Raw genomic sequence first — 27,712 nt, 5'->3', positions numbered from 1 at the left:
CTCAAATGGATGGAAAAAGCACACCTAAAACATGTCAATGTATATCACTGGATGGCAAAGCTTGCATGATTTAAAACCTTTACAGATGGTGTTGCCTGAAATGTTTACCATTGTTTTGTCTGTACCATCAGTTTTATATTTGAAGATCAGTTTTCAATTAAAAAGAATAATGACTATGTGAAGTTTATCTTAATGGGTTCAAATTAATCTAATTGTGATTGTAGGGACCCCGGCTTAAAAGGAACATTCCAGGTTCAATATAAATTAAGCTCAATTAACAGCATTTGTAGCATAGCAATTAATAGCATAACGTTGCGAACCACAAAAATGATTTAAAATCACACCTTGTTTCAAAAAAAAAAAAAAAAAAAATCGGTTACAGCAAGGCACTTACAATAGAAGTGAATGGGGACAGCACATAAATACTATAATACATATCGTTTCAGAAGTATAGAGACCAGGCATAAACATTATCCATGTTAACATGATTTCAGTGTGATAAAATAGTTTATGAACATAGTCTAAAATTATATTCAATACAAGAATTACCTGGTTTTATTTTCATGACAACAAAGTAATATTGAATAGATATTTCCGCACAGATAAGGTTAGTAAGCGATTTTATTACACTAAAATCATGTTAACATTCTGTGGCTTTACGGTTTAAACAGTGTATTTTAGCATTTATGGACTGGCCCCATCACTTCCATTGTAGTGCTTTACTGTAACCACGCTCGATGCATTAATTTTGTTTTTTAATCAATTAAAATAGGGACAAGTCTGAATTTTTTTGTGTGGAAATTAACAGTGACTTGTGTTAAATTGTATTGAACCGGGAAAGTGTAAATTTTCCTAAAGACAAAATTCATAATGTCAGTTTTAATTTTAATGAAGCCTGAGAGACAGCATTAACTCAACAACTGCCCTTTAAATAAGATTGCATTGTTTTGACACTCCAACTACCAAACAGATAAAACAGCACCCTCAAATGGAGGATGTCAGTAAGTTGACTTTCTGACCAGCCATTGTTAAGTTTTACCTTTCACAGGACAAAAGGACACACGCTTCCTTTTCTCATCTTTATTACTTACAAAAATAATGACCAACATTCTGCATAAATGACACAAATTGTGCATATGCAGAGGGCCTTTTCATTTTCTATATTAAAGCTCAAATCAGAACATGTTCTGCTCATCCACAAGCAATCAAACATTCTTCACTCTCACTAATAAATCAACATAAGGATAAGCATTCAAACTGAAAAAAACCCCCTGAAAAACAAAACACATAGAAACAAATAAATATAGACCTTATTTCTTCTCTTCAAGTTGGAAATAAAGCACTTTTTGATCCTGTATTACTATATGACAGAAGAACAGAACTGCAGAAATGAAGTACTAAAACAGTCCTTTTGGCACAACACTGCTCTCCATTTACGGTTCAATCAAAAGAAAGTCTAATACAGCCCATGAAATTATAGTATTTAGCACCTAAAAGAAAACAAAAGCATTTCTATCCCTGTCATCCAACTGTGATTTTACTTGCCATAAGTCTTGTCGATTCCCTAAATAGACAACTATAATACAAGCATGTCCGATGCCTTAGTAATATAAGGTTTTAAGTCATAATATTATTTCATGACAATTTTTCTTTTACAGCTTTAAAATACGACATTTGCTTTGACCAAGGCACTTGAGGCCAGTTGTATTTCGACACAAGAAAAAACTATTAACTGAATACTGCTGTTTTCAGTACAAGTAAATCATCGCAACTCACAATAAACCTTGCCATCATTTAAGATGGATCTGAGAGACTAATGGGTGACATTGTTGGCTTAAAAAACATCCAAGTCTTAAAGGGATAGTTCACCCAAAAATGAAAATTCTCATGATTTACTCACCCTCATGCCATCCAAGATGTGTATCACTTTATTTCTTCTGCTGAACACAAGTGAAGATTTTAAGAATATCTCAGCTTTGTTGGTCTATTCAATGCAAATGAATGGTAGCCAGAACTCTAAAGCTCAAAAGGACATAAAAGGCAGCGTAGACGTAATCCACATCTTCTGAAGAAATATGATAGGTGTGGGTGAAAAACAGATCAATACTCATATTTTACAATGAATTGTCCTCTGCACATTAGGTGGCTATATGCACAAAGAAAGTGAATTGTCAAACACAAAAGAGGAATATGAAAGTGCAGATTAATATTAAAAAAGGACTTAAATATTGATCTTCTTCTCCCCCACACCTATCATATCATATTGCTTCAGAAGACATGGATTTAACCACTGAAGTCATATAGATTACTTTTATGTTTCCTTTATGTGATTTTTGGAGCTCTGAAATTCTGATCACCATTCACTTATGGACCAACAGAGCTGAGATATTTTTCTAAAAATCTTTTTTTGTGTTCTGCAGAATAAAGAAAGTCATAAACATCTGGGGTGTCATGGGTGAGTAAATACATTTTCATTTTGGGGTGAACTGTCCCTTTAAGCTGACACCACTATATTTCTTAGAACTCAAACTTATTCCTTACCGATTCAAATATGATGTAAAAATAGACTGGTTAATGCTAAAGAAACATTGACAGCAATGTATACAGAAAAACATTATATCTTGCACATTTCTATAGTAGCTTCAGTGAACTGGGACCTGTTTAAAGTATAACTAGTAGGGGGTGATTTGACTACATTCTTGGAATGACAACAGTGACAGCCTCACGTAAACTGCTAATGAGGCTTCCACCAGCTGACATCCATTCACACCCCAGTCCGCTGTTCGGCTACTTGCTCCATATTTGCGCTATTAGTGTTTGGATTTGTACAGCAAAGGGGCCCGTTTTTGTGCACACAAACCTTCCCTGGAACCAGAAATCCACTGTCCTGTGAAAACAATTGGATGGAATTTTGCAAGAGGCTAAACGAAGGCAAAATGCCTCTACAAAATGAACAGGGGGGACACGCATTTCATGTAGGTGGTCCTGTGCTTTGGTCAATCGGATTCAGTCAGTAAGTCATTCCCAGCATTGCTATTGCAGCAGCTTTTGATTGAGAATCTCCCAGATCATAGCTTTCCTGAAAAACGGCATATGGTTCTGCAAAGAGAGCAAGAGAGAAAGATGATTGTGCATAAAGCACCCAAGATGAAAATACAAGTCTAAAGCTGTGTTAAATGTGCGTACGCTGTCATTTGTGTACAGGGTGAGTGACATAAATTTCATCATCAGCAGGGTACCTGAGCAACATATGACCGCAGCCTGATTTTTCACACCGTGCACATCCTGTACGCATGGACTGTGCATGTGCCTGGAATTGATTGCACTAATTGGTGGGTCCTCAAGGTTGGTGAGCAACACGAGTCAAAAGTAGAAACAACAACAGTGGATGTGGACGTCAAGAGTGTATGTGAGGAGGTCAGGGTCAGGAAATATCGGCATTTGTATAACTCAAGTCTCAAAAGACTATAAAGACATCCTTATGGGTCTAAAATCCTGTAGAGGAATGGTCCAATATCACATAGTAATTGTAGTGCGCATACGTTGTAAGTGTGCACAGTCAAATGGAGTATACTTTGAAAGCTAGTGTATGCTATTGTAAAAAATAAAGTCACATTTGATGGCAGCACAGCTCTCTGCTTCCCATTCATTAATAGCCCTGTGAAAGCAAAATGAATGACAGGGAGGAAGTGCCTCAGTCATCAGATTGACTAAAAGACTCTGACAAGTTAAATGTCCCTAAATTGCTCACAGCACTTTTAACATGTTTGTGTGAGAATATCAGTACCTGTCTGAATGTAAGGTTGCATCCTCGGGTGATATAATCAGCATATTTACATACGAACACACCACAGTCACTTCCGTTCTTCTGCTGAGGGATCTCCTACAAACGAACAGGTGTCTAATGATTTGCTACAGTAAATATTTATTATGAATGAACTTTAACAGTAGATGTCCTATGTCAGGTCTCAAGATTAGTTTACAAAATTTTCTGTTTGTAAACTACAAGTTGTATCATAAGACAAAATATATATTTCACAACAGCTTACGGTAGGCCGTAGACTGCTCACTGTCCACTTCAAGATGTCCAAATCTTTGCCCTTCTTTACCTTGAACTCCTCTTTCAGATAATGCCTATTGGACAGAAATGGCTATTGGGTTAATGAGATATAGAGGTGTAGTCTCCTCTGGAAAGAGAGCAACAAAACAAAAAAACACATATGCTTTCACATCATAATACAAGGAGCAGGAACGCATGTACATTCTTACTAGGACTATGCTTAATAAGCCAAAAACATGAGTGGTTATGTAAATGCATAAAACAGCGTTCCTTTATCGGTGTGAGGTCATAAACGGCATAGGAATAAACAGATTGACACACAATGATTCGCAGTGCAAGTCATTTCAAATCTTATGTAAACATGGTTCTCTAGCTTTGTTGGATTTTTTAAAGAGGTCATTACATACATACATACATACATACATACATACATTACATACAATACATACATGCATACATTCCTTATAAAATGTTAGTAAAGTTTTTTTTGGCACCAAAACGACCATCATTTAGTAATAAATTATAGTTTTCCACCCTGTCTCTGGCCCTCTGTCTGAAATGCTTGGTTTTAAGCTATCTGGCCCTTTAAGACTTCAATGTAAATGCCCACTGATCTGATTGGCTAACATCGTGCAGCCCCTCCAATACGGCCATATTTGAAACTCAATCGGAAGAAAGTTAACAAGCACCACAACATTATAAAATCAAATTTCACAGTTTAAACATAACTTACTCCCAATACAATGCATCTGTAAGGCTAGGTGCCAACCCAGCACATGCCCACATGGAACAACAAGATTTCCGGGAAAAACAACACTCAAACTCTCTCAAAAATAGACCTAAAACAAAATGCATCAGGAAAAGGAAAGGAAAGCTGGCCCAGAGCTCAAGGTTCTCTGTAGTCAGATGATCCCACACCTCAATGTGTGTAACTGTAATAATTGGAATCTGCATTCAGATTTCCCATGCTTTGCAATTACATGTAGTTTTCTCAACTGCCAGGTATGTTCTTTGACTTGTTTTTTAACTTGTGTTTTAAATCCTACCTGGCAAATAAATAGTTACTTTTTGATTTATTCTGTGTTCTTCTGAAATCATTTATACCAATACTGGGTCTTTAAAATAGGAGAAACCGCTCTGGAGGAACAGAGCAGGAGAATCCCATTTTAAGAATAATTTCTATCATAACTGAAGCTTTAATGTAGGAGGAAGCCACTTAAAGACTATCAGTTTGAATCTCATTAGAAACTGATCAAAAGGTAAATGAATAGAAGAGGATTCAGTGTAATCAATAACTTAAATGATTAAAATAAAAGAATAATCAGAAAGAATTTAGAGCTTTAATCTAAATTAGAGGTCAACTTAAAATTGGAGTCAGATTAATATAAAATTAGAGTCAGATAAAATTAATAACGGGATGAATTTGTAAAGTGCAAATTATTAACAATAATTGCTTCAGTGCTCAGAAAAGACAGAACAACGCAGAGACCTTCAAGGGGCAAATCTATGTATTTTTAGCAGTTTTGCCTGCCATTTTACACATCCAAATACATTAAACTGTTCACCCAAACACAGCGACACCTTAACAACAAAACCAGCATGACATTTGAAATACAGGTGAAACTCGAAAAATTTGAATATCGTGCAAAAGTTCATTAATTTCAGTAATTCAACTTAAAAGGTGAAACTAATATATTATATAGACTCATTACAAGCAAAGTAAGATATTTCAAGCCTTTATTTGATATAATTTTGATGATTATGGCTTACAGCTTATGAAAACCCCAAATTCAGAATCTCAGAAAATTAGAATATTACATGAAATCAATAAAAAAAGGATTTTAAATACAGAAATGTCGGCCCTCTGAAAAGTATAATCATGCATATGTACTCAGTACTTGGTTTGGGCCCCTTTTGAATTAATTACTGCCTCTATGCGCGTGGCATGGATGCTATCAGCCTGTGGCACTGCTGAGGTGTTATGGAAGACCAAGATGCTTCAATAGCGGCCTTCAGCTCTTCTGCATTGTTTGGTCTCATGTCTCTCATCTTTCTCTTGGCAATGCCCCATAGATTCTCTATGGGGTTCAGGTCAGGCGAGTTTGCTGGCCAATCAAGCACAGTAATACCATGGTCATTGAACCAGGTTTTGGTACTTTTGGCAGTGTGGGCAGGTGCCAAGTCCTGCTGGAAAATGAAGTCAGCATCTCCATAAAGCTTGTCTGCTGAAGGAAGCATGAAGTGCTCTAAAATGTCCCGGTAGACGGCTGCGTTGACTCTGGACTTAATAAAGCACAGTGGACCAACACCAGCCGATGACATGGCTCCCCAAACCAACACAGACTGTGGAAACTTCACACTGGACTTCAAGCATCTTGGATTGTGTGCCTCTCCATTCTTCCTCCAGACTCTGGGACCTTGGTTTCCAAATGAGATGCAAAATTTGCTCTCATCAGAAAAGAGGACTTTGGACCACTGAGCAACAGAACAGTTCTTTTTTTCTTTAGCCCAGGTAAGACGTTTGACATTTGAAGCCCATGTCCAGGACCCGTCTGTGTGTGGTGGCTCTTGATGCAGTAACTCCAGCCTCAGTCCACTCCTTGTGAAGCTCCCCACACATTTGAATGGCCTTTTCCTGACAATCCTCTCCAGGCTACGGTCATCCCTGCTGCTTGTGCACCTTTTTCTTCCACACTTTTCCCTTCCACTTAACTTTCTATTAATGTGCTTTGATACAGCACTTTCAGAACATCCAACTTCTTTTGCAATTACCTTTTGAGGCTTTCCCTCCTTGTGGAGGGTGTCAATGATGGTTTTCTGCACAACTGTCAGGTCAGCAGTCTTCCCCATGATTGTGAATTCAACTGAACCAGACTGAGAGACCATTTAAAGGCTCAGGAACCCTTTGCAGGTGTTTAGCTGATTAGAGTGTGACACTTTGAGCCTACAATACTGAACCTTTTCACAATATTCTAATTTTCTGAGATTCTGAATTTGGGGTTTTCATAAGCTGTAAGCCATAATCATCAAAATTATATCAAATAAAGGCTTGAAATATCTTACTTTGCTTGTAATGAGTCTATATAATATATTAGTTTCACCTTTTAAGTTGAATTACTGAAATTAATGAACTTTTGCACGATATTCTAATTTTTCGAGTTTCACCTGTATTTGTGAATGAAACTGTTTACTAGTGCTTTTGCATCAGGACCAACAGATTTTAACTGCCCCATCTTTAATAATGCTCATTCAATTGCAATGCTCAACAGTTCCTTTGCAGAGCTTGAATCATGTGTTGACTGGTTCACGAGCAAACCACTTTGTGGCGAAACCACAATCCATGTTGAAATGTTTTGAATACGCAAACGTAATAACATCACCATGGATTGTGAGTGCTTCAACAGGCCAAAGCAGAGACACTGGTCTTAACATCTCACATCTTCTGTGTATTTACACACAGAACGTCAAGTGTTGAAAGTCTCCTACAAGTCTCCCAGTAATTGGCAGCAGAATGAGACGCGTTTTAAAAAAGTTGCAATTTCACCACTCTTAAAACGTTGCGCCCAATGGCAAAAACACATAAAAATGATCAAAGACCTCCATCTAGTGCATGTTTACAAAAGACTAACAATTACAAATAGCACAGATGGTTACAAAAACAGTTCAGGACCCCTTCAAAAAAAAGGGTGCAGCTGTTCTAACTTGACATTGCGCATCTTAAAACTTTTCTTTATGTAGAAAAACATTTAAATCCAGATAGGTCATGAAGGTGTCCCGTGCAAGTCTCTTTTGGTGTAGATTAGGGGTCAGCAACATTTGTGACATGAAGTGCTTTTTTCCTGGTCAATGGCTGTGCTGACTCCCCCCAAAAATATGTGCATGCCAGTTTTGAACCACATGATGTGGGTTTATGTTTTCTCTTTTATTCATTTAATGTCATTTTGAATGTGGCTATGGTTTAAGGACTGTGTACCTGTATGCTGGGTTGGAAATCTCAAGTATTAATAGTGGTGTTTTCCTTATTACATCATGTTGTTCTGAAAGCAAAAAGACACAAATGAAATACGGAATGTAGGCTGTCATCCGTGCAGCCAGACCAAAGCAAAGCGGGCACTTTTACTTGTGTGAAGCACTGCCGTCTCATGATGCGTGAATGGCACGCCCATCACGAGTCTCGTCACACTAAAATAGTGTTTAGCTTCCCATTCAGCTGATGAAAACATGCCTCGTAATCATGAGGAAGGATTATATCAAGATGAAGATTGGAATGCAGGTGTGAAATTTATAGAAATAAAATGCATGCCAGTGATTACCCTTTCGCATGCTAATGCTGGCAAGCGTGCCATAGGTTGCCGCCCCCTGGTGTAGATGATTCTCCTTTGACAGGCCCTATTGTACCATTCAAATGAACTCGGGACAAATCACAATTACGAGTTCCGAGCACATGAATGACCCAGCGAAGTCGGTAGTTCAAGTGGGAAACTCGGAATTCTAGATACCAGAATTGCAGAGATGGGAGGATTCCTAAACTTTCAACATTGCAGAGGCTCTCCTACAGTTTCTGTAGTGAATGACAGGTTGTTCATTTTTCTAAATACAGCAAATTGTTAGCGCTTGCTGTTTTGGTCTATGCATGTTGTATTTTTACACTGGGAAAATAGCTTGTATTTGACTAAAATTCCATTATTGTCAGCAAGCAAACAGATATGTATTATGGTGTCAAAATAAAAGGTCCTAAAGAAATATTGGTTGATAATGGTTGAACCTGGCATCGTCCATGTTTCCTGTTCTTTCCAACAACAAAGCACGTCAACACAACATACTCGTAATTACCACTTTAGAAGTGGGAAGTAGGAAAATTCTGATAGCACATGAAGGCAGCATACCTCCTCTTCACCTGTGTGACTGAGCACTAGCGGGCGGAGCCAAGGGTACAATGACGAAATCCTTGTGACATCACAAGTTGCACAAGTTTCTGGAGCTTGGTTTAAATATAAATGCTTTTATTTTTTTATAGTTCAATGACTTATACACTCACCTAAAGGATTATTAGGAACACCATACTAATACGGTGTTTGACCCCCTTTCGCCTTCAGAACTGCCTTAATTCTACGTGGCATTGATTCAACAAGGTGCTGAAAGCATTCTTTAGAAATGTTGGCCCATATTGATAGGATAGCATCTTGCAGTTGATGGAGATTTGTGGGATGCACATCCAGGGCACGAAGCTCCCGTTCCACCACATCCCAAAGATGCTCTATTGGGTTGAGATCTGGTGACTGTGGGGGCCATTTTAATACAGTGAACTCATTGTCATGTTCAAGAAACCAATTTGAAATGATTCGAGCTTTGTGACATGGTGCATTATCCTGCTGGAAGTAGCCATCAGAGGATGGGTACATGGTGGCCATAAAGGGATGGACATGGTCAGAAACAATGCTCAGGTAGGCCGTGGCATTTAAACGATGCCCAATTGACACTAAGGGGCCTAAAGTGTGCCAAGAAAACATCCCCCACACCATTACACCACCACCACCAGCCTGCACAGTGGTAACAAGGCATGATGGATCCATGTTCTCATTCTGTTTACACCAAATTCTGACTCTACCATCTGAATGTCTCAACAGAAATCGAGACTCATCAGAACAGGCAACATTTTTCCAGTCTTCAACTGTCCAATTTTGGTGAGCTCTTGCAAATTGTAGCCTCTTTTTCCTATTTGTAGTGGAGATGAGTGGTACCCGGTGGGGTCTTCTGCTGTTGTAGCCCATCCGCCTCAAGGTTGTGCGTGTTGTGGCTTCACAAATGCTTTGCTGCATACCTCGGTTGTAACGAGTGGTTATTTCAGGCAAAGTTGCTCTTCTATCAGCTTGAATCAGTCGGCCCATTCTCCTCTGACCTCTAGCATCAACAAGGCATTTTCGCCCACAGGACTGCCGCATCCGGGATGTTTTTCCCTTTTCACACCATTCTTTGTAAACCCTAGAAATGGTTGTGTGTGAAAATCCCAGTAACTGAGCAGATTGTGAAATACTCAGACCGGCCCGTCTGGCACCAACAACCATGCCACGCTCAAAATTGCTTAAATCACCTTTCTTTCCCATTCTGACATTCAGTTTGGAGTTCAGGAGATTGTCTTGACCAGGACCACACCCCTAAATGCATTGAAGCAACTGCCATGTGATTGGTTGATTAGATAACTGCATTACTGAGAAATTGAACAGGTGTTCCTAATAATCCTTTAGGTGAATGTATATACATCAAATGATCAAGGACAATTTTATTCCTCATGTCATGACCCCCTTAATATAAGCTGATTTTTGGGAGTTATCAGCATATTGGTGTGCATGTAAATGGCCTCAATGATCGTTTTCATTCAGTTAAATTCACCAGTGCAAACAGCACAATTACAGCAAGTTCTCATTTTAGTTGATGTGAAAAGTTGAAAACTATAAAAGAAAAAAAGATTATCAATGATCATTATTTTGTGCATATAGCCATGTATCATTTCACAATATTCTAATTGTACCCAATGTTAATTTTCACAATTCTGAACATTAACCAAATATTAAAACGTATGGAAAAAGCTATATAAACCTTTAATTTATTTGATGTGTTTCGTATGTTTAAAATATGTAAAAGGTCTGGATTATTTTTTATGAATTCATTATTGATTTTTCTTCTCTAAAAACATTGTGCATTGTTATTATCTTGATGTATTATTTTTTTCCGTAATATTTTGATCAACAGAATGTTTTAATGAAAACTCTCATATCTTTGTTATCCCTGACAAAAAAAAACATTTAAAAACATTTAAGTTAAAACATACATTTTCATCAGCCATTTAATTGACAAGATTAACTCTAATTGGACTGCATAACAAATCATAAAAGAGAGTTTTGATAAGTCTTGTTTGGTTCACTTCACTTACATTTACATTTATGCATTTGGCAGATGCTTTTATCCAAAGCGACTTACAGAGCCCTTATTACAGGGACAATCCCCCCGGAGCAACCTGGAGTTAAGTGCCTTGCTCAAGGACACAATGGTGGTGGCTGTGGGGATCGAACCAGCGTCCTTCTGATTACCAGATTACCAGTTATGTGGTTTAGACCACTACACCACCACCACTCCGACACTTTTGTCAAGTACTCTGGACTTGCAGAAGCGGGTGGCTCTGGCCGCACTTGGAAATGTCCGTTTCAGATTTGGGATTATAGACGTTCTGCTTCTTAAGAAATGGATTGAATGCACATTCAAAAATATCTATATAATATTGTTCGAAAAACAATTGTGATGTATCGATATAAGACTGTATCTGCAGAGTCCTAATTATCACTTACAGAATCATGTTGCAGATGTCATCATGCCTTTGGCCCATGGAATCATATGACCGTACAGACTTTGATTTAAAGTTAACAACCTATAGCGGAAGGAAAGGGAAACATTAATCCAGACCTCATGAGGCACACACAAATTAAATACATTTATAACATGAAAATGAGAAGTTTGCACAACCAAATATTCCCATGCGAGCAACCACACTCTTCAATGAGCACCAAACAGTGAAAGCTTGTGCTCCATGAAAAGAATACAATTTCAATTGGAGTCAAAATAGTTAGTTTGAAATCTTAACACTGAAGTTCATTACCCACCGCAAGGGACCAGTGAACACCCAGGTGAAGGGGAACCAGGATGATGTCATACTGGAAGAGGTCTACAGCCTTAGTCCACCGCCGTACTGCAGTATGTCCACCACTATGTAGCTTGGGAAAGAGGAAGGTGCTGAAAGAGTAGACCTTCCTGCCCCCTACTTCCTGCTCACTGCGTGACATCACAAGATTCATGTAGAAGTTGATCACCTGAGAAAGGAAATTTCCATACATCATTCCTGACAAGTGTTCCATGAAAGGTAAAGTTTCTGAAGATCATTCAAATCATCGGTTCAATGTCTTTACATTACGTGTCAAGGAAAATACTGTGATTCATGTCAGATCAGACAAACCATCTGACAATAAATACCTCTTCTGATATGACACTTCTCAGATAGTACCTCATCATTAAGCCAGCTGCCTTCTTGCAGGGTTGCCAGATCCCTCTGTGTGATGCGCAGTTTGAAAGCACTGCACAGAACCAGGTTTGGATCACTCTGGGCAAGAGCAGCACTCACTTCCTGCTGCATCTCCTGTTATATTATACGCAGACAACATTGTGACTCACACCAAAGGGAAAAAAGTCAAATGTAACAGTTAAAATTAGGTGGTAATATACACACGACAAGACCTGCTAAATTAAGTTTAGATCTCATAGGTGTTGTGCTGAATAAGTATGTCAAATTAGTAGGCTGTCCAAATCCTAATTTCTCATGAAACAGAAGACAAACAATACTACAATGACCTATTGCATCTGTAGAGATTCTGAAGTGTGCAACCACTAAACACATCACAATCCCACATGGCCCTAGTTAACGAAGGAGCAGTTCGATTCAAACTGTTGAATTAAAAAAAAAAAAAAAAAAAAATGTCAGAGAACCGACAATCAGGTAGCAAAGGACAATGGCCAAATTCCTGGATGTATCATGGATAGGAATATATTGTACACACGTGCATAGCTAAAGAACGTTCTTAATGGTGGAGAAATCATTTCTTCATCAAATGCATTTCATCCTTTGAAAGTAAGGGAATTCAGATGCAGTTTGTCTCTTAATGACCCCATTCCCACCTGGATGGGCTTTAGGTGATCCATTTTAAAACAAATGTTGTGATAGGATCACTGAAACCACATATGGAGGTGGTCAAAAATCCATGGGACCACATGCATCCCAGACAGCAGCAATTAACCGATACACTAAATCAAAAGGTTTACACTTTGCCATTTACTGTACGTGCGGCTTTAAAAATAAAAAATATATTTGATTGGAAAATTTGAAAAGCACGGATAAACATGCAGTGACAGATGAGAAGCAAGATGTTTATACAGGTGTTCCACCAAATAGCTTCTGTTCAAATGCAAGTTTCATTTTAGATTACATTTTAAATATAGGCCCATGTAGAAAATACAATACTTAGATTTTTTTGCATCATGCAGTAACACTGATACAAAGGGTCATGTATGCATTTATGAAATCAGAGACCCTCCCCTTGAAATCTGAACACAAGTGGTCACAGGAGATGCATTTGAGCGACCATGCGTGTACATGGCCGTGTGTCTCATATTGGCACTTGTGATCAGATCATCCGAGATAAATCATAATACCAGGTGTAAACAGGGACACATTAAAAACACTGTTATAAACAGGCAGGCAGGAATTGGCAGTACCCTATTAGCCTGCTGATAGATGCAAGAACTACACCCTCCGGTGCTTAAAAGCATGCATCGTCATTGACGGACATTCAGAAACAACCACGACGCAAGGGGCTCAAGCACTGAGGTTTGAAACAAACTAAACTTGCACATCTTTGTTTAATCAATTTTATCATTGTAAATTCCTAGATAGTGAGACACACAACAACACAAGTTACAAAGGCCTGGATTTTTATTGTAGAAACTAACCTTGGTCAGTCTGAGAAACTCCTCCTCACCACGCCTCACTGTGTCTGTAATCAGTTCAGGTCTGGACGGTAACAAGGGCTGATGACCGGCTGCTGTGTCTTTCTCCCTAAGATTCAATCTGGCCTCAACCTCTGCCGACAGATCCACATCTACAGGCTGGAGAGAGGATTAATATGAGAGAAAGTGTTCTGTTAGTCATTTCAAAACTAAATACAATATCGAACCATGTCCACCATCAAATATTGTTTTAAAAACCTTCTGAATCCAGTATTTTTATAGTTTTAATGTGTGGCCACCAACAAGTTGTTCTCTATGATTATTTACTTACGCTTTTTCTTGCCGTTTGACCGTCCAGTCCTTTTCCCTTTACATCAATTCCTAGTGTGCTCCTATTAACATCCATCATTCTGTAATAAGAGCAAGAAACACAAATAAAACCGTTAACAGCCATTAAATGCAGGTAGGCTGTTTTAAACTAGGCAGTGAAAAATAAATTAAGATGTAGTAAAATAGAGAAGTGTTACCTCTCTTTTGTCTGCATCAGTGATATTGGATTCCTCCACACAGTCATGTTGGAGATGGCTGAAAACAAATAGGAAAATATAGAAAAATGTGATTTAATTGGACTTGAAATAGCATCATGAGATTTTCATCAAAAGGATAGAACTACTTTAGGGACAGATGGGAAAACTACATGAGGCAAAATCACATTTAAACACATAGCGGTGCATCCTGTTAGCTAGGTACACAACAGATCATAGTTGTGCTCACCTCTCACTGAAGCAGGTCTGCCCATTTCAGTAGTGCGACTAAGGGAGGTGGCCTTGTGTTCATCGAGGGGTAAAGTAGTGCTAAAGAATTGAGAAAATATTGCAGGGTCATTACAGGCATCACTGAATGAAAATCATAGACTTTGGAGTAATTTTTCCAGGACCAATGTTTCATATTCAAGGACTTCACAGAAGTTAAATCTCTGAGCTTTCATTTAATATAGTTTTAGGCACATAAGATGTTTCACAAAAACATTTGTCTTAAGATGGTTATATCTTCAGCTTAAGTGTGACAATAGGCAAAATACATTTTAGACTCCCAAACATAACTTTTGCAATTATAAAAGAACAGAAAAGTAGAACAGGGAACCCTGCGACAGATGGCAACAGAGCCCCCCACTGAACATTGAATCAGTCTGGGATTACATGGAGATGGAAGAAATGGAGACAAGAACTGTGGCAAGTGCTCCAAGAAGCTTGGTACATTCTATCTACCAACAACCAGGAAAAACTATCCAAGTGTTCCTAGGAGAATTGGTCCTGTTTTGAAGGCAAAGGTCAAGCATTAAGACTGAACAAGTTTCACAGACATGTGACTACCAGAAATGGAATAATGTGTCCCTGAAGTAAGGGACACATTATCAGTATCTGGTGTGGCCACCAGCTGCACCAGATTCTTGCTGTGAGATGTTACACACACTTCTACCAAGTCACTTGTAAGTTCCCGGACATTTCAGGGGGAATGGCCCTAGCCCTCACCCTCCGATCCAACAGGTCCCAAACATGCTCAATGGGATTGAGATCCGGGCTCTTCGCTGGCTATGGCAGAACACTGACATTCCTGTCTTGCAGGAAATAACGCACAGAACGGGCAGTATGGCTGGTGGCATTGTCATGCTGGAGGGTCATGTCAGGATGAGCCTGCAGGAAGGGTACCACATGAGGGAAGAGGATGTGTTCCCTGTAATGCACAGCGTTGAGATTGCCTGCAGTGATAACAAGCTCAGTCTGATGATGCGGTGACACACCGCCCCAGACAATAACGAACCCTCCACCTCCAAACTGATCCCACTCCAGATTACAGGCATTGTTGTAACGCTCATTCCTTAAACGATAAACATGAGTCCGACCATCACTCCTGGTGAGACAAAACCGCGACTTGTCAGTGAAGAGTACTTTTTGCCAGTCCTGTCTGGTCCAGCGAAGGTGGGTTTGTGCCCATAGATGACATTGTTGCTGTTGATGTCTGGTAAGGATCAGCCTTACAACAGGCCTGCAAGCCCTCAGTCCAGCCTCTCTCAGCCTATTGCGGACAGTCTGAGCACTAATGGAGGGATTGTGCATTCCTGGTGTAACTCAGACAGTTGTTGTTGCCATCCTGTACCTGTCCCTCAGGTGTGATATTCGGATGTACTAATCCTGTGCAGGTGTTGTTACACGTGGTCTGCCACTGCGAGGACGATCAGATGTCCCTCCTGTCTCCCTGTAGTGCTGACCTAGGCGTCTCACAGTATGGACATTGCAATTTATTTCACTGGCCACATCTGCAGTCCTCATACCTCCATGCAGCATGCCTAAGGCACGTTCACGCAGATGAGCAGGGACCCTGGGCATATTTCTTTTGGTGTTGTTCAGAGTCAATAGAATGGTCTCTTTAATGTCCTCTTTAAAGTTTTTATAACTGTGACCTTAATCGCCTAATGTCTGTAAGCTGTTATTGTCTTAATGACCATTCCACAGGTATATGTTTCATTGAACAATCATGGAAAACATTGCAGATCTTTATTTTAAAGGGTATAAACAAAGTTAGTTGGATTTTTACAAAATTACCTTTAAAATACGGTGTCCTGAAAAAGGGACATTTCTTTTTTGCTGAGTTTATATATATTAATTTGTTTGTCATTATTATAAATACAAAATAATAACTCAATTTCATGATATCGTGTTAATTGATAATGTATAAATGAAGAGCTTTCACCATTTGTTTGACAAGCGCTAAAATGGTACGGTCTCTATAAAAAAAGGCACTTCAGAGCGAATTTAGATGCACAGTCTCTATCGCAATCACGTTATGTCTGACTAGAATGAATGTTGCATCTTTTTGATGAACAACAGACTGTAAAGAACAGAACGCATATTAAGAGAGACATTGTCCAATGAAAACTGATTGTTTGGATCTCGTCTTTGAGGGACACACATTAAACGCATGGTCACGTTACACTTGTCTGTAGATGCATATGCGTTAAAAGGGAGAATCTTGTGAAAACAGACTGTAGTAGAGTTTAACCAGTCACCGTTGACTTCATTAAATGCTGTGTAAATTTAACTATGTCATATCACGCCTCAAACTTAAATGATGGTGACATCAACGCAGTCAATCCATGAAGTAAATTTCCTTCAGAGTACACGATAATGCGACGCAACACATCATGAAATGTTTTCACCACTATTCAACTCAATGACCAAACAGAAAATCTGGTTGCATATTTGAGATGTGTATACATATTGACATCTGGCAAAGCACAAACCTATGTTTTTTACCCATCCCACCACGTCACATAAAACCAACCGCGCTGTGATTGTTCGCTGTTCGTGTTGATCAGACGGCCTATTTCAATCTTGTGCAGTTCAAATATGTACACTGTGAGCGGGAGATATTGCGGGTAAGAAAAAAAAAATTATGTTTGGAAATTGAATGCGTTTCTTAGGCATGGTAAATGTATAGAAATGTTCTGTGTTAATTTCAAGCACTTTTCTACAAAACGTTCTGATTTACCAGGTATTCAAGTCCTTACATTTCTAAAAGCTAAATTAAAGCACTTTAAGGACCTTGTGCAAACTCTGATATAGTTAATGTCCTCTTTTAGAATGATATCTGTGACAGAAATGTGCCATGTTAATGGAAATGAATGAATACGGTTTTCACATTCGTAAACAAATGGGCAGTCGAAAGACACATGTGTTTACATCAGAGGCTTCATCCGTCCAAATGGCAGCGGTTTACTCTTGGAGTATTTCTCTGACGCCATCTTTACCAGCTTCCTGTAGTGCTCACGATCACTCTCTCGCAGTGCCTGCACCAAACACCAACACACAGAAAGAGATCATCAGGTTATCAATCTTACAGGCATCTCGGTTTTGACTTGGCGAACAAGGGATATCACTAAACAAAATCAAGAAATACAATGACATAAATATAAAGTCAGTTAGAATCCAGATTTCTTACCTCCTCCACGGTCAGGCAAGGTTTGTGTGTACTGCTCGGGGTTTCCATCTCAGACGGCCTTGCTCTTAGCCCTTGGGCAGAGCAAGATGGTACCAACTTCAGGGATCTGCGCTGGGGTGGATCTCTGGATCTATCCTGGCTTCCCTTGTACATTATTACTCCACTGCTCAAGGAGACAAATACCAAGATTATTAGAGTATGAGAAATGCCAAAGCAAATCAAAGAGCATCAACAGTTATATCAAAAATAAAAGGAACATTTTATTCCTGTGTTTAAAATTCAAAATTATTACAACTTGTTTGTAGTTATGCTATAAGGCAACGAAATATAATAATTGAACTGTTTAAATAAAAATGGGTTTTGATATAAAAATAAACTGTATATGCTCTGAAGTACGATAATTGTGCATATTTATTTAATAATCAGATTATACACACTCTCTTTGAGAAGACTCAAGAACAACACTAAAATAACTAAATTCACTAAATAAATAACACTTACTCATGTTTCCTAAAAGCATGGGGGTTGTGGTGGACATTGGGTGCTGTTCTCTCTTTACTCTTAACACCAATTTCTATCTGCTTATCTGAGGGAAGAAACCATTACACAGAAAACTGGATTAGTTATATGGACTCTGTGCATGTGTTAAATATACTGAATGAACACACAGAAACTAGAAAAGGATTTCTAGTGTGGGATTACCCATTGCGCTGCTTTCACGCCATGTACTCAGACTGTTGCTGTGTATGTCATCAATACCCATAAAGGCAACGCTGCCATCCTGAGCAGAACACCACAACATGCACAATGTATGAAACCGGGATTTTGTAAACAAGGAATTGAATGACTACTATTGGTGATAATATTACAATTATACCGGTGTATAGGCTTTCTGCTTTTCATGTTCATTATTTCTGTGGCGTTTCAAACGGAATAGCCCAGCAATCCCTGCAAAAGTTTTCTTGACAACTCTGACGATCACATCTGTAGAGAGAGACAATACAAGATTTAGAAACATCTTGGGATGTGACTGAGAAATGCCCAAAGTCCTTGCTAGATTCTGGACAAGCTTTGTGTTTCTGGACAACAGATGTTTATGGTAGATCTCTTGTCTAAATATTTACCATGTCTTGCTCTCTTGGTCTCTGGATATTCCGTTGCACCATCAGTGGAATACACACTGCAATAAAAGAGAAAAGTATGCACGAGGGCTGAAACGATTAGTCGACGTTATTGACAAACATTTTCATTGTCAAATAGTCGTTAGAGCTCATTTAACGTAACATGAGATTACATTAAACTCTAATGATGACACGAGAGCAGCACTGCAGTCCACGCCTGACTGAGAGGAATAACTACACAGATCACAGTCCAGATGCACTCTAAACTTTCCAAACAGCTTCAGCTGATGTAGATCACAAAGTATGAGGGAATTATAATGCACAAATATAAAATAAGTAAATACAGAAGCACTCTCGTGTGGAATAAGTGGAGCTGAAGCAAAACATGCAAGTCATGTGTCTTTAAAGGAAACACTTAAAAACCCTTTTGTGTTACATCTTAAATGCAGTTTCATTTAATGCATTATAACTATATTATAGTTTAAATAATATGCTTGCATTAGGGATGTCCCGATACCACTTTTTCACTTCCGATACCGATACTGATGCCGCAGCTTTGGCTTTTGCCGATACGATATCAATCCGATATTTTTATTTTATTCTTAAACTAATAAAATATATAGCACTTTTCTCAATTAGCCACCTAAAATATACCTCCAGTATATAGTCCACAACAACAGTTGATTATGAAAGATTGCCACCCTTTATTCAAACACTACAAAAAATAAAAAAAATATAAATAAAAAAAAAAACAGGTACTTCAGTACTTCAAGCTAGCTAGCTACCAACAGGTTTAAAGTTAAAACAATTTAAACAGCAGCATTCTACATTGTAAATAACCAAATAAATACAAAACTATCCCTCACAGTGCAGCTATGTGCAAATCACAGTAATAACAAAAAGGCACTGAAAGACATAAATATGTATAACATAAATATAACATAACCAGGGCTTGACATTAACTTCTTGAGGCACTTGTCCTTCGGACAAGTAAATTTATGTTTCACTTGTCCTTGCACAAAAGTCACTTGCCCGGTAAAGATTTATAATTTCATTTATTTTTTTGTGTTTTGCTAATGCAGAATTCGAACAAACCATTGAAAGCATTTAAAACATTTACACAATTTCTGTTATGTACTGTTTTGCAGCTTCGTCCCAAGATCCTTTGGTAACATACAGACCGTGCAGTTACTTGAAAGAGGAATTATTTACTGCGCCATCTCAGTTACAGTTCGTACATTATCAGGGCTTGGAAATACTGTGACTTGCTAAAGTAGGCAAATGGCTAATAGTAATATTTAACTATGTACATTGTACAACCAATACAAATGCTGTTAAAGGATTAGTTCACCTCAAAATGAAAATTTTATGATAATTTACTCATCCCAATGCCATCCAAGATGTTCATGTCTTTCTTTCTTCAGTGGAAAACAAATTAAGTTTTTTGAGGAAAACATTTCAGGATTTTTCTCCACACAATGGACTTCAAGCTCAACCATTGCTCAGCAATTGAAATAAAGTTGAAATGAAATCAAAATAATAGATTATTTTAAATTAGAAACAATGCCTAGGCAATTAACTGATATGATATGCCTAAATAAATATGATTAAGTTTAACAACACGCTGAAGTCCAAATCGATGCAGTTTAAAAAGGGCTTTGAAGTGCTTCAAAGGGCTGTGCACGCTCCCAGCTGAGGAATTGGGTCTTTATCTAGCTTAAACGATCGCTCATTTTCTAAAAAAAAAAATATTTATACTTTTATAACCACAATTGTTGGTCTTGTGCTGGTCTGCGACGTTGGAAACGCCACTGAAATATTATTTTTTTATTAATAATTATAAAATAAAACAAAGATGTCGGATCGATTTTGAAGTTGGAGGAGAAAATTAGATGGAATTTTCATTTTGAGGTGAACTAATGCTTTAATGCTTTTAATGCTTGCTTACAGTAGCTACACAGCTGCCGACGCTAAGTTAGCTAGCTAACGCCACTTACTTGTCAGCCAGGTTGGGTTGCGCTCGACAGACGCTACAGAACATTACTCCGCCTTCATAAATAACCCAGTCGAATTCATCTTTCCATTTGGTTAAAAAATTTCGCTCCCGCTTTTAATTCCTATGTTGTTGGTTTAAGGTGACTTCTTGTTTTTGGAGCTTTTCTGTTTATAACCTGAAAAATAATCGAGGCATTTTAATGTTTGCTAAATCAGTGTTTGCTGGAAATATACCTCCATCTCCGATGTAAAGCGGATGCCTTTTAGAGAGAAATTCATATGGATTGCATAATCAGACGGTAACGTTAGGGCTATTTTCTTTCGATTCGAATTGGTTCTTTAAAAGTGGACATTTCAAGCTTTAGCCTAACGCTACATAGACTATATTTTGTTTCAGTTCAGTTTCAGTTCACGGAGACCATGAAAGCCCGCCTGATTGTTTTATTTTATTTTGCAAAAGCACGCTTTCTTGTTATTGTGAGTTTACACAAATAAAAGTAGTTGCAAATTATGTATTATTATTTTCAGTATGACCAGAAATGATACAGTATTTAAGTTGTTTCCACTGTTGATAGGAAAACGCAAGTGTTCGCGCCAGCTCTCTGTTCCATGCAGTGCTGCTCCACACCCAGCACAAACCCTTGGATATGCGCCAAAATCTTGTGTTTATTAAAAAATGTGTTAGTTTCAAATCGATTAAATTAAATCTGTAAAATAGACGTAATGAGTGGCACATAACGTGAAGTAACATGGCATTTTATTTTGTTTGAAATTTAACTTGTCCGGTCGGACAACTAATTTTCTCTTCTACTTGTCCTACAAAAAATCCACTTGTCCCGGACAAGCGGACAAGCCTTAATGTCGAGCCCTGATAACATTAACAAACAGTTTAAACCTTACCCTAACCTTAAACAGTTTAAACCTTAACAAACTTACTGACCTAGCTGCTTTATTAACAATTATAAAAATAAAAAAATCACTTTCACGGGTGCAGTTTCCCTGTAACATAGTTCTTGAACATGTTTTACGTTTGCTCACATAACCATGAGGGGCAGATTCTTCTTTAGGAAGATTATTTTTTCAGCAGTCTCCGACGTCAGCCTGCTGCTCCTTTCATTAATCACATTTGAGGCTGTGCTAAAGAGCCTCTCACTCTCTACACTTGTGCAGGGAGCACAGATAAACTTAACTGCCGTGGCTGCCAGGGAGGGCAGTCGAGGTTCGTTTACTTTCCAGTAAAGTAAGGGATTGTCCGACCGTGGAATATTTGCCTCACTTAGGTAGGTCTCCACTTGAATTTGTGCACTTGTGGTTTTCTTTGGAACAGGTAATACTTGGCTCTCCTCCAGGATTTCATTAAAGATGCTGCCAAGGCTGCTGGTACTTGTGCCTAACGCCTCCATCCTTGGAGTTTTGTCTGCTGGCTCAGAGGCTGTAGTTTCAGATGTAGTCTTCAACACTTCCTCCATCTTTCCTACCTCTGCCAGTAATGCTTCATTTCCAAGTCTCAAAGTGTCTGCATTTGTGAAGTACCTGGTATGATAAAATATATAAAATATTAATAGTCTAGTATTTCCTTAATATCAAGTTATTTGTCTGCTTGGAAGACTTATACAGTACTTGACGTGAAAATAATGAAATGGTAGTGCAATTTCCATACAGAGGTATGAGGGATTTGTTACTCTATCTCTCTCTCTCACACACACACACACACACACACAATTCCATACAGAGGTATAAGGGATTTGTTTCTCTCTCTCTCTCTCTCACTCTCACTCTCTCTCACACACACACACACACACACGCACACGCACACTAAATAAAGTTAACAGAAATTCCCTTACCTGTCTTTGTAACGTGGATCCAGCAGAGTACCAACCGAGTATAATGGCTCAGATTCCACGTCATTAAATCGTCTGTTGACTGCGTCAAGGAGGGTACTTTTCATTGTCTTAATCCCCTGATCATCCTCGTTTTCCCGACTGAGAACACGTTTCAGGACACACACAACGGGGATGACATCAGCTACAGATGCGGAGGCACTCACCGCCCTTGTCATCTCTTCAAAAGGGGCCAGAACCGTGGAAGCCTTCTCCAACAGCCCCCACTGGTTTGCTGTCAGTGTGGCTGGCAGGTTGTATTCAGCTGTATATGCAGATAGTGTCCGTTTCTGCGCAATGAGGCTTTCAATCATGTACTGGGTGCTGTTCCATCTAGTTCGGACATCCTGCTGCAGACGCTTAGGCTGCATATTTAGCTCCACTTGGATGTCTTCTAACCGTGCATAGGCAAGCGGTGAGTGTTTAAAGTGGCCTACAATTTTTCTCGCATTGGCCAATGCGTCACTTACACTGCGCTGCGACAACAGTCCCTCATGTACAATTAGCTGCAGTGTGTGCGCGAAGCATCCTAAACTCGCCACGCCAAGTTGATCCATGGCCTTCTTCATGTTTTTTGTCCCTTAAAATTACATGGACTTTGTTTTTATTAATCTTCCATTCACGCAACATCTCCTCAATTGCTGCCATAATAAAATCCCCTGTGTGCGAGCCACAAAACTCTCGCGCATGCAACACAGCTTTTTTCAAACTAAAATCAGAGTCTATCCATTGCGCGGTCAGACTCAACAAGGACATTGGACTCACGTCTGAGCTCCAGATGTCTGTTGTGAGACTAATCGCACTTACATTCTCCAAAAGTTTGGAGAGGACATCGCAAACTTCGTTGTACATCTGAGGGATTACCTTTTCCGTTATATAATGCTGACTGGGCAAAGTGTAGCGAGGCTCGAGATGCTCAATTAAGCGTCGAAACCCCACATTTTCTACCACTGAAAGGGGTTGGTCGTCCAGGACAATAAACTGAACTAGTTTCTCCGTTATCAATTTCGCCTTGTTGCTGCACACTGGGAGTTTCTCTCGACTTTGTATTGATTCCAGCAATGTCTGCTGTCGGGGCGTTTTGCTCTTCTTTGCAGCCGTTGCTTGCAGAAATTCCTGATATTGTTCCGTGTGGTGTTTTTCCAAATGCTTAATTAAGTTAGTGGTGTTAAACCGAGCAACAGCACTGCCACCCCTCGAAACATTTGCAGTGCAAATTTTGCATTCGACCGTTGGACTTTTTTCCTCTTTAAGGTGGAAATAATTCCACACCGCTGACATGGCTATTCTGTAAGATACCGTAGCTAACTCTCATACTCATGCGACTATAATTGGCTACTACTGTTATCACGTGACAAGCTGCGCCGCTTAACTGGATATCGGCTCATATTTTTTTCTCCCCTCCGATCTCGCGTTCTGGCCCAGTATCGGCACGATACCGATGCCGTGGATCGGATCGGGACATCCCTAGCTTGCATACAAATATTTTAGGGGGCCTGGATAGCTCAACGAGTACTGATGCTGACTATCACCACTGGAGTTGTGAGTTCGAATCCAGGGCGTGCTGAGTGACTCCATTCAGGCATCCTAAGCAACCAAATTGGCCTGGTTGCTAGGGAGGGACTGGCAATTAGTGGTTCTCGCTCTCAATGGGGTGTGTGGTAAGTTGTCCGTGGATCGCGGAGAGTAGCATGAGTCTCCACATGCTGTGAGTCTCTACGGTGTCATGCACAACGAGCCACGTGATAAGATGCGCGGATTGATGGGGAGTAACCGCACCACCACGAGTACCTACGAAGTAGTGGGAATTGGGCATGCCAAATTAGGGAGAAAGGGGGATAAGAAGCAGCACGACTTCCGGCGACACGAGCTGTCGTGACCGTTGGCGACTAGATGTGGGCCTGTCCAGCCACGCGACAAAGTTGAGACAAGTTCAACTTTATTCAAATGAAGAGCGACTTACGGAAGCGACAGCCAATAGGAGAGAAGACGGGAGAGCTCACGTGATCCTTTCTCTCTCTCTCTCTCTCAGCTCCTGCAGCAACATAAAGATGGATGAAAGGCTAATGCTTGCTGTTAGCAATTTTCCAGTGCTCTATGATATGGAAATGGTATATCCAGCCGCAGCTCTTGCACCAGCCGGTGGTACTCCGAGAGGTTTTGTGGACCCAGATCACAAAATCGTGGCAGTGTGTACGCAGCTTAAGATATTTTGACTTGCTTTTAGAGAATAGATCTTGAATACAAGTATATTTCGTCTCTACTGCACTCACATAAGTATAACCAAGAGAAAAATGCACTTGTATACAAAATACACTTAAATTTAAGATACATTCTCTTAAAGCAAATCTAAGGGGGCCTGTGTAGCTCAGCGAGTAAAGATGGCAACTACCACCCATGGAGTCACAAGTTTGAATCTAGGGCATGCAGAGAAACTCCAGCCAGGTCTCCCAAGCAACCAAATTGGCCCGGTTGCTAGGGAGGGTAGTCACATGGGGTAAATTCCTTGTGGTCGCTATAATGTGGATCACTCTAGTTGGGGCGCGTGGCGAGTTGTGTGTGAATGCTGCGGAGAATAGCGTGAAACCTACACACGCGCTATATCTCCAGGGTAACGCACTCAACAAGCCACATGATAAGATGCACTGATTTACAATTTCAGACGTGGAGGAAACTGAGATTCGTATTCCACCACCCGGAGCAAATTGGGAATTCCAAATTGGGGAGAAACAAAAAGGCACATCTAAATATCTTACGTGTTGCTTCTCAAGTAAATGTATCTTGTTTTAAGGATTTTATATGGAAAAGACAACAAGAACAATTGATAACAGTGGGATTTTTTGCAGTGAATTTCTTTACTGATTTAAACTTAATAAAACGTTTTTTTCCTGTAATTCAGTGAATGTCATTTAGAGGTTTTTTAAAAGATGATTTGGTCCTCTTTATTGTTAGTAAGCATGTTCAATACAACTTTTAATTCGGGTACAAGCTGAATAATAGGTTAAGAGCTAATGATTAATTGTTGAAATAATCGCCAAACATCTACATTATTATCAAAATCTGCACTAACAATTCACGAAGAACCTAGGTTATACTTGTGACCAAGGGCATAGATTTGGCTTGAACACTAGGTGGGTTGCAGCGTGAAGCATGTCATTGTTTTCATTATCATGTTATCAAGATTGGGGGTGTGTACTTGTTTGTACTTGGGAGGGGGGTTCTGGAATCTACAACCCTGCTAGTGACTTGTTAGTTTCCAAGAAAATCCAACATGGGCTTCTTAAAGCAAATTATTAAAGACAATATTGGCCAACTGGCAATTTGTAATGTACAGGGATGAAGACAATAGAACTGAACTATACTGTCCAAATAATGGCGATTCGTAACTATTTGTTTATTGTTTATACTCGACTGTATGTGTTCATTTCGTGACTATATGCTGTTCATGATTCTATATACCGTTCAAAGATTGTCATTCTGTAGCTAGTTTCATCAAATTTGATTAATTGCTTATATTATCAACAAACTGATACAAGCCAAAGCAAAACAATGCAGTATCTGTTTGGAGTAATGTCAAAATTAAGAGTGATTTGGTGAATAAAGGACTATGTCACACTTTACCTTTGATAGTTGCGTTTGGCGGGCCTGCTGTTGTCCTGTCGCTCCGTGTCTGTGCCCGCGGCTCGTGCTTCACCGTTACCGCGCTCACTAGACCAGGCTGCGGATTTCCCACCAGAAAAGGGCACGAAGAGCGACGATAATCCGTCAACTATCCATCCATACATTACAAACCACCACGACGAAAAAGACTCTCCTTCGTTTGTTAGTGCCAGGTCTATACTGAGAGTTTGTAATAATTATTTGTTATCGAAATAATGAGCAGCTCGTTTCAACAGCCTTCCGTGTCCGTGCGTTTACCACGTCACTGATCAAGCCCCGCCCACTCTTCTCTGCTGACATTAAATTACACAACCAGCAGGGGCGCTACAGAGCCGCGAACAGTCAGTGAGAAGGAGGAGCTTGATGTGTGCTAGTGTTGAGAAAATTGCGACATTTAAATCGTAAACACAGTTGAATGAACTTGATTTTGTTTCAAAAATGTTGTCTATTTTAGTTAATATTTTAATAAAGTGACTCACTAGCCTTGAATGTTGTAGCCTATATTTTCTGCCTTTTACAGCACATAGGCCTACAGCGTGCGCAGTATTTTAAAGGAATAATTCATCCAAAAAATTACAATTCTCTCATCATTTACTCATCCTCATGCCATCAAAGATGTGTATGACTTTCCTCTCTCTGCTGAAGACGAAACGAATATTTTTTAGAAATATATCCCAGCTCTGCTAATCCATACTACAATGCAAGTGAATGGTGGCTAGAATTGTGAAGCTCCAAAAAACACATAAAGGTAGCATAAACGTAACCCATACAACTCCAGTGGTTAAATCCGTATTTTCAGAAGTGATATGACAGGCATGGGTGAGAACCGGATCAATAGGCCTTTTTCACGCATCCCTTGTCACATCCGACTCTGATAGTTGTGTATCGGAAGTTTTAAACAGATTAATTAGCTTGACACAGAACTTTACTGTGTGTGTCATCTTCAGATTCAATGTACAAAAGTATCTGCTGTGGAAAATCGTAACGTGATGAGGAGCTGAACAATGATCAGGTTATTCTCAGAGGAATAAAAATAGGTCATTTAAATAAATAAAAAAATGTTTTTTAAAGCATATTTTACGTTTATCATGGTGTTTTAATTGATGACACATTTGCATAATAATAAAAAAAAAACAAAACAAGAATAATTTTGTGGTTGTTATGAAGGATAAAACTGGAAGTTTCATTACACAACTACCCTCAATAAAGCTAACCGGAACTAGCCAGCGTTAAAAAGGTCTATATTTAAGTTCTTTATTTACTATAAATTCTCCTCCCTGCCCAGTAGGTGGCAGGATGCACAGAGACTGTGAATCACCAAAACAAAAGATGAAGAACTCTTAGGAGAGAAGTGCTCTTAGAAGGGCCGGTGAAAGTAAACATTAATAGTAATGATTATTAATCTGTTTCTCTGAAGAAATTGATTTAGACTGAAGTCATATGGATTA

At 39.2% G+C, this 27,712-nt stretch overlaps 2 protein-coding genes across 2 annotated transcripts; both read right to left on the bottom strand.

The window, feature by feature from the left end:
- Positions 1-1,071: 1,071 nt before the first annotated feature.
- Positions 1,072-26,515, bottom strand: LOC127654343 (sentrin-specific protease 2-like). The gene is made up of 17 exons (XM_052141475.1): positions 26,226-26,515; positions 18,733-18,788; positions 18,486-18,592; positions 18,311-18,389; positions 18,110-18,194; positions 17,609-17,771; positions 17,350-17,456; positions 14,384-14,463; positions 14,137-14,194; positions 13,941-14,019; positions 13,613-13,768; positions 12,114-12,245; positions 11,716-11,922; positions 11,404-11,483; positions 4,050-4,134; positions 3,788-3,883; positions 1,072-3,099 (listed from the first exon to the last, which is right to left on the bottom strand). Exons 1-17 carry the CDS (start codon positions 26,387-26,389, stop codon positions 3,034-3,036), a joined length of 1,800 nt encoding a protein of 599 aa, XP_051997435.1. The 5' UTR covers positions 26,390-26,515; the 3' UTR covers positions 1,072-3,033.
- Positions 21,369-23,470, bottom strand: LOC127654344 (zinc finger BED domain-containing protein 4-like). The gene is made up of 2 exons (XM_052141476.1): positions 22,569-23,470; positions 21,369-22,257 (listed from the first exon to the last, which is right to left on the bottom strand). Exons 1-2 carry the CDS (start codon positions 23,171-23,173, stop codon positions 21,759-21,761), a joined length of 1,104 nt encoding a protein of 367 aa, XP_051997436.1. The 5' UTR covers positions 23,174-23,470; the 3' UTR covers positions 21,369-21,758.
- Positions 26,516-27,712: the final 1,197 nt, after the last annotated feature.

Source organism: Xyrauchen texanus, chromosome 13 (genome assembly GCF_025860055.1).
Source record: "Xyrauchen texanus isolate HMW12.3.18 chromosome 13, RBS_HiC_50CHRs, whole genome shotgun sequence".
In the NCBI taxonomy this organism is placed as follows: domain Eukaryota; kingdom Metazoa; phylum Chordata; class Actinopteri; order Cypriniformes; family Catostomidae; genus Xyrauchen; species Xyrauchen texanus.
Note: the sequence above shows the minus strand (reverse complement) of the source record. Positions and strands in the feature narration are given on the sequence as shown.

What these genes read in the sequence shown, in the direction of transcription:
- LOC127654344 (XM_052141476.1), bottom strand. Translation starts at nt 23,173, where the DNA reads ATGAAGAAGGCCATGGATCAACTTGGCGTGGCGAGTTTAGGATGCTTC. An exon ending in GATCCACGTTACAAAGACAG is followed by an intron (nt 22,258 to 22,568) that starts GTAAGGGAATTT and finishes TTATCATACCAG; the next exon opens with GTACTTCACAAATGCAGACA.
- LOC127654343 (XM_052141475.1), bottom strand. Translation starts at nt 26,389, where the DNA reads ATGTATGGATGGATAGTTGACGGATTATCGTCGCTCTTCGTGCCCTTT. An exon ending in CTGATGCAGACAAAAGAGAG is followed by an intron (nt 14,020 to 14,136) that starts GTAACACTTCTC and finishes CTCTTATTACAG; the next exon opens with AATGATGGATGTTAATAGGA. An exon ending in GTGTTCACTGGTCCCTTGCG is followed by an intron (nt 11,484 to 11,715) that starts GTGGGTAATGAA and finishes CTTCCGCTATAG; the next exon opens with GTTGTTAACTTTAAATCAAA.